The 12,200-nt window shown below is 45.7% G+C and overlaps 1 protein-coding gene across 1 annotated transcript in view; it reads left to right on the top strand.

Annotated features, from left to right (window-relative positions):
* ABHD8 (abhydrolase domain containing 8) overlaps positions 1-12,200 on the top strand; it is a 71,003-nt gene that overhangs the window by 42,054 nt on the left and 16,749 nt on the right. Inside the window, exon 2 of the mRNA XM_086946828.1 lies at positions 877-1,636. Within this exon, the coding sequence (XP_086802954.1) occupies positions 885-1,636 (752 nt within the window). The 5' untranslated portion in view covers positions 877-884. The remainder of the gene's footprint in view (positions 1-876; positions 1,637-12,200) is intronic.

The following is a 12,200-nucleotide window of genomic DNA, read 5'->3' as shown; positions in this document are numbered from 1 at the left end:
GTGTTCATGGTCTGTATTCTGCTTCTCGACTTGATAATGCTACGGTCTGCATGGCACAACTCGAGTGATATTTCATGTACTACATTAGCAATCGCCCACACTAAGAAGGAGCTTAACATTTCCCTGAAGCCAGCTCTAAAAAACACAGAACTCCTACTGCTGCCTTGCAACTATAAATAACCTCTTGCCATACATATCGAAAAGTAAGGCTACTAAAATCTGTGGGTTTCGTAATGTTTCCACCCCTCAGCCCAGCTTTTTCGTAGGCGGTCCCCATTTAAAGCATATTACTCAGAAGTGGATGTAAATATAGCTAGTCTTGCTTTCTTATTCTTTTATCTTCCTAGTTCCTTCAAGGTTGAGTCTAGCATGAGAGACAGATTGCTTTCCTTCAGCGTTCCGTTTTCCTCTAAGACAACGCGTATATCATGCAAGACACAGCGTATTGTTTGCCTATATTGCTCGATTCTGCATTCCCTAAATGCTGTCTTGAAATAAATTTGCATACAGTGAACACGTCGATATGTCCATACCATTTCTTGACCAAAAATGATAGTTGCCCATATGAATTTGATAAATGGCATAGATTGGAAATGTGTGCACAGCAAAAACGACTGAAGATCTGTTTTTAATGTTTCCATCATAATCTTATGATTTTTTTATGTTACGGACTTAGAATGCTGCCACTTATTCTAGAGTCATAGGGCGACCATAGCCAATCGAGGAGCTATATGAACTCGAAGTCTTGCAAACAAGATGATTCTTTGATGGCAGATTTAGTTTTATTGTCGCTTTCCTAATCCTGTAATGCTGACAGTATTGAGGTTTCGCTTTGAATATTGTTTTTCTCAACTTCTTTCTTTGCTGCTGTTACAGGACGCACTATGCTGACCAGTATTGCGGAGAGAATCATGTGTTGCCTAACAGGCAAGATGACCAATTCTGTTGGTCCGTTGGACAGTGTGGAATCCAGCGACGGCTTTAATTACATGGAGGTAAAACCAGGCCGAGTGCTTCGAGTCAAACACACCTTGCCATCGCGGGCTGCATCGGAGTGTCCTCCGGAAGAGAGCCAGCCGTCGGAGAAGGGTATAGTGCACTGTAAACGCCAGATCACTGTCTACCGCAATGGCCAAATGGTGATCGAGAACCTAGGAGATGTCATCCACTCGGAAATCCTCCACTGCCAGAATGGCAATGTGGAGCCCAACACTACTCTGGAGGTAGAGCTGTCTGATTTCACCAGCACGACCACTCAGGCCAATGGCAGCGTCCATCCCTCCGTTGGCGCCAAAGACATGACACCTGGCAAAAGCCGGAAAAGGAAGCGGAAACCAAAGAAGAGCATCACCATTGACTGCACGAGGAAGGTGACGAGCTGCAAGGGCAGCCAACGCGATGTGGTGCTATTCTTTATCCACGGGGTGGGAGGTTCCTTGGACATCTGGAAGGAGCAGCTGGACTTCTTCTCCAAGCTGGGCTACGAGGTGGTGGCACCGGACCTGGCAGGGCATGGTGCCAGCTCCAGCCCTCAGATAGGTGCCGCCTACACCTTCTATGCCTTAGCCGAGGACATGAGGTGCATCTTCAAGCGCTACGCCAAGAAAAGGAACATTCTGGTGGGACACTCGTATGGGTGAGTGAGCCGCAGAGTTTGCCAATGTTTACTTCCAAGCCTTTCCTAACAGATTCTCTGCAGATTTTGTATGATAGCATTAACAGACCATCTTCTTAATACAATATAGTAAAATAGCTCAGAGGTTTAATGAGCGCTATGCATTCAGGATCAGTGGGACAATAGGGTTGAATTTCAGTTAGGTCCAAAGGCGCGCTTCTTTGCTACGTCAAGGCAATGTGACTCAGACATATTGGCATTAAAAATGCCTCAAAGCACCTTCACATTAGTCCACTTCTAAATACACCACTGAGGCACAACATCGATTAAAAAAGGAATCCAATCGAAAAGGCTGCTGATTGAATATTTTTTTAAGTACAGGTTATTTGTTTCAGCCTTAAAAATCCAAAGTGTGGATCTCTTTGTGACAGATGCACACATTTGTTTAAGAACTGTCTTTCAGCCGAAGCTGTCCTCAGATATTTGCAAAGACCAGCACACTTTTACATCACCCTTTAAATCTGTGCCATTCCATGTTTGGATTTTAGAATTTTTCATAGTTTATCAGTTCTGAGTTTTTAGCACTCTACCAGCTATTTTCTTCTTAAAAAATATCTAGAGTTTTTCAAAAATAATCAAACGTGTAACTTTTGCAAAGAGAAATAATTGTTGAATCGCTGTTGCGCTTTATTACATCATGTAATGGCTGTATTGGAGAAGCAGCCAGGTAAATGTTTTTGGGGTGTCGAACAAAGGCAGAGCCTAAATTACTCATGTCAGCCTTATACTCGTAGTTCCACACGCATAATTACCAGATTTAAACTATTGTTACAGGTGAATAACTTATTTATAAAACTGAAAGCCATACACACAGAACACACTTACTTATGGAGGCTTTCAAACAGCCTTCTTCTTCCATTGGCCATTCACATTTTTCTTCCACTGACTACAACACGCATAATGGGGCAGTGGGTCAGCCCACTTCAGCGATTGGCTAACTTCATAGTGAGTGACGGCACTCAGCTCTTTCACAAGGAGGACATCCACACACAAAGAAGTTCCTTCACCCAAGGGGACAGTGCATGCCAACAATCCTATCTTTAAACAAGTATTTTCTTTATTAGAAAACATCACACAAATAAAAGGCAGAGGGATAGGTTTGCCTTGAGAGAGACATATCCATTCTTGCAGACCTATATTCTCCAAAAGCAAACTATAGTTTGGGTGTCGTAGTGAGACCGCAGGGTTTTGCCAATATTCCATGGCCTGTTGGCTCACTTTGCCGTCAGTAAAAGGGCTGACTCCTTGCTCTGTTCCTAGTGACACACTCACTCCTTCTCAGAGAGGGGACTTCCTTTCTGATCCCTCTTTCGCTGATACCAGTGGCTTCTTCATTAGATATCTGTGAGTTTGATGCCAGCCTGCTATCCTGCCTCTGACGTCACACCGCTGTTGTCATAGCTTATTATTAACACCCTAAGTTCTTCCAACAAGAAATGTGCCTAAAGTAAATTCACAAATAATGGCGTTCCCTCAGAATCCGGGATGACATGGGAGTGCACCACATCAGCATAAAAGCTTGATTAAAAACAAGATCTTTATATGGGTAAACTCCTAAAAAATGCACAAATTTAAGAGGTAGTATTGATCCGCGTAACAGCACAAGCTATCAGCAGTTAGAGAGTGCGCAAGTCATACAGTGTTCTGTATAAGCGAGCTCATTATATGTACGATAGGTATTATTATTATTATAGTTCCTGTGCATCTGTATCGGTTTCCGGTGCTCTGACCTCCTGCATCCGGAAGCAGAAGCTGCAGAAGAAGGTCGGCGAGGAGGTCAATCATGTGGTGTCAGTCCCACGCCTTAGTGTCACTCCTTTTTTGTGAATCTTGGATTACAGACTCACTCGATGAGTGAGGGTCTAACTTTCCAAAGCACACATTCACTATTGGACTTGCTATACGCTCTTATGGCCCTAAACAGCCGTGCCACGGGTTCTTGGTCGCCGGAAGAACACAGAGAGTCCGCCTCCCCCCGTTCAGATCAGAGGCCACCGAAGTCATCTGTGGTGTACCACAAGGATCATCACTCAGCCCCACACTGTTCAACATTGCCCCCTTTGCGGCCATCGCCCGCCAACACAACCTCAACATCATCTCCTACGCCAACAACACCCAGCTGATCCTCTCCCTCACCAACGACCCCGCCACCGCCAGAACCAACCTACACGAAGGGATGAAAGACGTAGCCGAGTGGATGATGAACAGCTGCCTGAAACTGAACTCAGATAAGACGGAAGTCCTCATCCTGGGATCTTCGCCCTCCCCCTGGGACGACTCCTGGTGGCCCCCTGCCCTGGGCAGCGCACCCAAACCAACAGACCACTCACGCAACATGGGCTTCATCCTGGACTCCTCCCTCTCCATGACCAGACAAGTCAACGCCGTCTCCTCGTCATTCTTCAACATCCTGCGCATGCTACGTAAGATCTTCCAGTGGATCCCCACTGAAACCAGGAAGACGGTCACCCAGGCCCTCGTCACCAGCCGACTGGACTACGGCAACATCCTCTACGCAGGAACCACAGAAAAACTCCAGAAAAGACTCCAGCGCATTCAGAACGCCTAAGCACGCCTCATCCTGGACATTCCCCGACACAGCCACATCTCCATACACCTGAGAAACCTGCACTGGCTCCCCGTCAGCAAGAGACTCACGTTCCGACTCCTAACCCATGCACATAAAGCTCTCCACAACCAAGGCCCAAGATACCTCAACGACCGCCTGACCTTCTACACTCCCACCCGCCAGCTTCGATCGACCAGCCACGCCCTCGCCGCCGTCCCCCGCATCCGAAGAGCCACTAGGGGAGGAAGATCCTTCTCCTACCTGGCTGCCAAGACGTGGAACTCCCTCCCCATCCACCTCCGCCTGACCCAAGACCACCTCGCCTTCAGGAAGCAACTCAAGACCTGGCTGTTCGAGCAGTAGCGGACCCCCCTCCCCAAGCGCCTTGAGACCCTCCGGGTGAGTAGCGCGCTATACAAATGCATTGATTGATTGATTGATTGAAAAATCCCTCAGATCTCTCCATCAAGTACTCTGGGCCTGGAGATCTTGGCTTAGACCTTGCCTAGGGCCCAGTTGGCCACAAGTTTACCGGTGGAGTCGGAGTAAGCAAGATCTAAAATACTAGTGGCAGAATTTCAATAGACACTAAAGCACCAAGTGGGCTTTTGTGCAGAGAAGGTGTGCGTAACCACGCCGTCTGCTTTGTCCCTTCTTCAGGGGTAACAACTTCTAATTGGAAAGACGCACTTGGGGAATAATGAAATGAGAAAGTGAGAAGTGGCAGGACCAAAGGGTCAACCTACTCTCCCTGGAAGACCACTGATGCAGCACGGTGGCTGCGACAATAACACAAACTGGAAGTGGCAGACACGGAGACGGGTAAGTAGTATTAGGCTTAATCTGTGCTGGTGTTTTCCAGGGCTTGGCACTATCACTTATTTTTAATCAACATTTTTAATCACTGCCACTTATTTATGAGAGTCTAACACATGCTAGCACTCTCAGCCTAGTTTTTTTTAAATTCTAGCACATCATCAGTGTTTAGTAATTTAATCAATTATAATATAATAAAACCCGCACTTCCAGGCCATCCTTACACTTGGGGCACCTGCGGTAGTCCAGAATGTAACTCTTTAGTGTGATGGTTAGTATGTAAATCTGGCACTGCCATTCTGCAGCCAGTGGCAGCAGCTTGGGGTGTTGCTTCTGCAGTGGAAGACCTTGGGCCCCGGCACATATATTTTTACAAAATAAAAAGCACAAGGAAGGAGATGGCTATGAGAACAAGAAGTTAGGAGCCATAGGCAGGGTCACTGGAACTATTCAGAAGAGGACCAAATTATGCGGCATGGTTGACTGACTTATGCGGCAAGAAAATTATAATGCATTATGCAGCACATTCCCTGATACCATTATTTTGTCTTTTTTACACCTGGTAACAGTGTCTGTGAAAAGAGTCGGTAGCGATTTAACACCCAAACAAAGCAATAAACCACTGCAAGATGGCTAATTAACGTGTGCAAAAAAGTGTTCAGGTACACAGGAACCCTGGTTGCCATGTTTTAAAAAAAAACTTTTGATCCATTTGAGCTAGAATTTATTTTTGTTAAAATCTGCAGGTTACCAAATTGTTGATAATGAAATGTGTAGCGTTGCTTTGATTTATAGTTCTAATTGCAGCCACTCTTGAATATCTTCTGAATGTATTTTTGCCCTGATTTTCAAATCAATAAAAAGTTTTTGAAAAAACAAAATGCAGAAATGAAAGCAGAAAACAGACACCCTATTTGCTGTTGATCCTCTGAGGGTTGTGACGTGCAAAGGACAAATGTGACGGCACATCGTCCTCGAAAGTCCATCATATGGGACTTGTCACACTTTAAGCACCTACCACGACATTTATCAGCTCCTGCAATCATGAATGAGACGATCACGCCTAACAGTCCAAATCAAGCACCAGAACCTGTGCCATCGGTGGACAATGAGAGTACATCTCAACTGTCTCATAGCACTCAATCTGGCTGACTAGTGCAAATGTCTTAACAACTTATTGAGGAAATGTAATGTAACTCTTGTCTGTACTTTTTATTTAACAAACGGGGAGGTTATACTGTTGTGGGACTGTGCGCTAGGACACTGGCAGATCTGGGTAGACTCAACAGAGGAATTACGTAACTTGCTGGGAGGTGTTAATGTGTGGTTATTAACGCTCATGATGAATAAGTGTGCGATTATGTCTGCTACAGAGCTCTGTGTGTGGTGCATTCATTTGCATGCTCCCAGGCTGGGGATGACGCTGGACAGCAGCAGAAGTGGGATCACTTGGTGAACACTGGGGCTAACGTCAAGGTGTGCAATAGTCAAGCCTTGCACTTCTCGTTGCTACTACCTTTATTACTATGATATGACATTAAGCTGTGTGTGGATAAGTCAATCTAAGGGCAACAACAAGAGCGACCTGCTGTATTTTGATCTGTGACCGCCCTCTGTATCTAGAGCTCTGCTCTGCACTCTGCTGGGAGCCTTGAGATACAGTATTGATCTGTTTGCAGCTAAGCTGGGCAGAGATTTACTCTTCCTCTCCCTCCCTTTGCCCTCCATATCACCCTGCTGCCCCACCTCTTCCCCCCAGCACTGCTTGCTTTTTAATTAGCAGGGATCCCAGCTGAGTCCAGGCGCCACAGGTTGCAGCCACTGCAGATAAAGACCAGGACAGATTACTGGTGAGTCAGGGCTCTGACCTGTAAGATCGACAGAGCACTATAAATAGAAACAAGACACAGGAAAGAGGACCTGGGAGGGGCGGTGGAGGGAGCGCCCAGAGGCGCCATATGACTCAGAGCCACTATAGCACAGTGCGCACTTTTATCTCTGCTGACCTGGAAATGGTGAGAAAGATGAGTCGTTTCAGCACCTGCTGCAGAGATCTTTTCAGAAGCTAAGTATGAATCGAAGTAGGACCCACTCAGCCGTTCATCTTTCCAATAAAAAAAGTCACGTTCAGAGTTTGTAACAATACCAGTTTATATATTTTTTCTAATGGTTCATTACATGACAATATCGTCCTTTGAGACGAATGCTAGAAATTTAAAATAAAGAATCCAGTAATAAGCTTATATGCAGGAAGGATATTATCATCATCAGATCATGTAACAAAGTGTGACAAAATATTTTAATTCGTTTTTAGGTCGAGCCTGGCGGCAGCGCGCATGCCTGCTCGCTCTGCGAGACCTCTGTAGTAGAGAATGGGAGAGAAGCTGCGCCCACTCTCCTCCCAAATTTTTCAATGGCTTGTATCATTGTCTTTAGTAAATGGTGCCTTCCGATTCATTAATAGGCTTGTTTGTCACTCCTTAGTATGGCCTTATCTTCATTTGTACCCTCCCATGGTGACTGGCCCTTTTACTTCAGTTGTTACATGGGCCGTGTTGTTTAGTCTGTAAGCACTATTTACTTTATTGTGTTTCTCTTGCAGCAGGCGAGGCCGGACATGCGCAGCTTCAGCTGAAACCGCTTGTGGTTTTTTTAACCAGCACGGCCGCCCCTGTAACAGGGCACCTGCTTTCAATCACTTTAACCTGGTATTATCTTGTGTCTGTTTCAAGCCCCCAAGGATTTAGAAATGATTAGCGAATTAAGTCATGAGAATTCCAGGTAACACATAATCGTGTGCTAATGGGCTGAAGCTGACAACAGCACATCTGTGTTACATGTAATCTGTACTAAAGCCACCAAACGGGTTGTTTTCAAAAGCCTGTTTTATTAACACCACCACCACTACCAATAATGCCACCACCATCAATACCATCTCCACCAATACCACCTCCAATGCCGTCACCACCAATACCACCTCCAATGCTGCCACCACCAATACCACTACCACCACCATCAATACCACCACCACCACCAATACCAACACCACCGCCAATAACAATACCACCACCACCACAATACCATCACCAACGCTATCCCCAATACTACCAACACTACCACCTCCACCAATGCCACCATGAATACCACCACCATCAACACCATCTCCACCACCAATACAACCACTATCAACACCACCAATGCCAATCCCACCGTCAATACCAATACCACCACCCACCACCAATATCACCACCACCAATACCAATACCACCATCAATACCAATCCCACCACCCCCACCAATAGCACTACCAGTAGCAATACCACCACTAACACTTCCACCAATACTGCCACCCCCAATATCACCACCAATGCCACCACCATCACCAATACCACCACCACCATCACCAATACCACCACCACCACCACCAATACCACCATGAATATCAAAACCACCACTACCAATACCACCAATACCATCACCACCACAACCAATACTAATAGCACCACCATTAGCAATACCACCACCAACACTACCACCAATACCACCTCCACCAATACCATTATCATTCCTGCCACCACCAATACCACCATGATTATCACCAACACCAATACCACCATCACTACCACCAATGCCACCACCACCACCAGCAATACCACCAGCAACACCGCCATGATCAATACCAATAGCACCACCCCCAATACCACCACTACCAACACCACCAATATCACCACCACCAATACCACCACCATGACCAATTTCACCACGACTAATACCACCACTACCAATACCATCACTACCAATACCCCCACCTCCAATACCAACATCAATACCACCATCACCAGTACCAATACCACCATCAACAATACCACCACCACCAATACCATCACCACCAATACCACCACCACCAGTACCAATACCAACACCACTACTAATACCACCAATACTAATACCACACCACCAGTACAACCACCACCAATACCAATACCACCACCACCAATACCGCCACCACCACCAGTACCACCGATGCCACCACTAGTAATACAAGGGGCACTGTACGAGGCCGGAGCTGTAGCCAAGACCATTCCTCCCTCTCTCCATGCCTGCCATAACGCACAGCCCGCCCTGCACCAGAAGGTGAAGCCAGGGCCTTTCTACAGCTGGAGTGTTTTATATTAGGCCAAAGATAGCAATGACATTACGCAATGCCACACTGCACACTCAAATCAAGGAGAGTGCAGGAAATAGTGCCCCCCACCCGTGCTTCCTTCTGAGCCGAAACATTTTAATCACAGAGCAAAAGGTGTTGGAGGGCTTTGGTAGTGTTTATAGCTCGTACCATATGTAACTCTCACTTCACACTTTGTGTCTGTGTAATTTACAACACTTACACATCTACTTCACTGCACTATTTAGCACTACTTTGAAGACAAAGCAGGCTGGTCTCTTCCTCTGATATTTACAATCTAACAAGTGGTCAAGAAGGCCCTTTATTGCAATGCAATAGGCCCGGCATTTGCTAGAGTTTACAGTATTAGTATTGTAAATGACAATACCTTTTATTTATGTTTTAAAGCTTCAAACATAAATAAAAGGGATTTACAATGCCATTAGCTCAAAGTCGTGTAAATGCGAGACCTATTGCATCGCAAATGCTTGTTTAATTAATTTAGGGTTTTGTAAAGCGCTGCATACCCACCTGTGGCAGCCACATTGAGCTTTAGGGATGGAATACATAGAAGTGGATCAACAAATATTAGTTGTGGAGAAAAAACACCAAGCAGCTGGCCAGCTGAAGGGTGGAGTCCGATGGATAGAACCAATGTCCAGGTGTGCGGATGGCTGCAGTGACTCCTTAGATAAGGGACAACAGAGCCTATATTAACTCAGAAGCGGAGGGACAACAGAGTCTATTGTAGCTCAGAAGCGGGTAACTTCTTAGATGAGGGACAACGGAGCCTATGGTAGCTCAGAAGCAGGTGACTCCTTGAAGGAGGGACAAGAGCCTATGGTAGCTCAGAGGCTAAGTAACTCTTACTGTGAGGGACAATGGAGCCTACGGTAGCTCAGAAGCAGGTGACTAAGTGGATGAGGGACAGCGGAGCCTATGGTAGCTCAGAAGCGGGTGACTCCTTGGATGAGGGACTAAGGACCCTACAGTAGCTCAGAAGCGTAGGGACAACAGAGCCTATAGTAGCCCAGAAGCATAGGGACAACAGAGCCTATAGTAGCCGAGAAGCGGTAACTCAAATAGGAGATGAAAATAGCACTTGCATGAGGGTTCGGGAAACCATAGACCCGCCAGAAGAGATGGGTTTTCAGCAATGTCATGAATCTGAAAAAACCAGATTCCAGTCTAAGGATCATTCGTAGAGACTTCCAAGGAGGCGGGTCTTGGATACAAGGACTAGACCCCCGTATTTCTAGGAACAAACACCATTTGGAGAGCAGGTTTTCCTTACTAGAAATGAAACTTGCAGGTGGAAGGTAGGGGTTTAACAACTTACAGAACGAGTGGCCTGTTAACACTTTCTAGATGACACCTAGGGATTTAAACCCTTGATCTTTCCTTTACTGGGAGCTAACCATGGGACTTTAGAGCTGGTGTGATGCGAGTGTGACGTTTCAGGCCAAACAGGAGACCAGCTGCATGCTCCCAAACCAGGCAGGTGGGAGAGCCAGTGGCGTAACGAAACTTGAGGGGGCCCCCCTGCAAAGCACATTGAGGGGGCCCCACACCCAGCGGCGCGGGCCGCGCGGCCCACCATGTACCACTTTACCCTGCCAGAAATCTAGCATATTTTGCTTTGAAACCTTCAACATTTGAAATGCCTCTATATTGTCTTAATAGGGATCTAGGGTGTAGGGAATAATGTGCAGTTTCAGGAAACCCCTCGACCCATTTGTAGCTTCCCACGAAGCAGCAAGTAGTCCTTTTGTGCTTGGTTTTTCTGATTTCAAACTTGCCTGGATGGGCATCGGTACATGTTTTGATCTCCTGTTCTAATATTTTTATGGCAGAGATGTATTCCTTTCATAGAATCTAATGACCTGCAACCAACAACAGCACATTTAATTTGGTCATCATCAGACAGACACCTTTCCTTAGATGCAGCAATGATCTACTTGCCTATTTAATTCACCATGACCATTAGCCATTTACAACCACTTTTGCTATTGGCTCAAAGGACAGATTTTTTTGTTCAAATGAAAAGTACTGACTCAAAACAGCCATGCTGAATAACCAAAATTAGGTTGATTATTTCCCTAAGACTACAACGACATGTTGGGGGGGTTGTGCAGTTTCAGTCTAACTAATATTGTAGTCTTTTGACCCTTTTTTCCTTATAATAATGGTTGTTTTATACATCATAACTTTTGAACCATTTGAACAATATCTTTTATGTTTGTGTTTTGGGCGTAAGGCTTGTGGTGATGCAGAAGTGTTGCTAAATTTAAATTATGGATTTTTCCAATAAGAAGTCTAGAGAATCTCCTATAAATCTAGTTTGTAAAGTATTCAGTTCAAATTTGTTTGCAGCATCATCCTTCAAAATTGAGACTAACCCCAAAGCCAAAGGCTGGACAGGTTCAAAATGGGCAACTTCAAGAAGCCTGTAAGGAGTAAATTGGCCGATTGACATGCTATATGTCCCGTGATGCCACAGCTATGCTATATGGCATAGAACACCTGTCCATAGGGCTGATGAGAGGCTTTCTACTATGTGTACGGGGTTGCAAGCATAGTAAAAACACTACAATCTACTATATAACACATAGACGATGGCTGTCTTTTTATATGCAAAAAGGGTTGTAGGCATATTAAAAGTAAATCAATCTGTTTTAGATGATACATCGGATGATAACTTATTTTTATGCCCAATTAATCCATAATTTACCTTGCCAGTGATCTGCCATCTACTCACCAGGGTGCACCCACTGAACAACGGGAAGCCCCTTGCTGTTACTGGTGATCTGGCAGAAGTGAATGAACCAAAATCGGGGGTCCGCACCAGCTGCGGGCCTGGTCTGACTGAGGAGGGCAAGCCGTGGTGCGAATCAGCTGCCATGCAGCATCTGGAGACACCTGAACGGTAGTACTGGGAACCAAGCTGGAGTGCTGCACCTCTCGCCGACTGACCAC

This window comes from Lissotriton vulgaris, chromosome 12 (genome assembly GCF_964263255.1).
Source record: "Lissotriton vulgaris chromosome 12, aLisVul1.2, whole genome shotgun sequence".
Lineage (NCBI taxonomy): Eukaryota > Metazoa > Chordata > Amphibia > Caudata > Salamandridae > Lissotriton > Lissotriton vulgaris.
The sequence above is the reverse complement of the archived record's forward strand: the minus strand, read 5'-3'. Positions and strand labels throughout refer to the sequence as shown.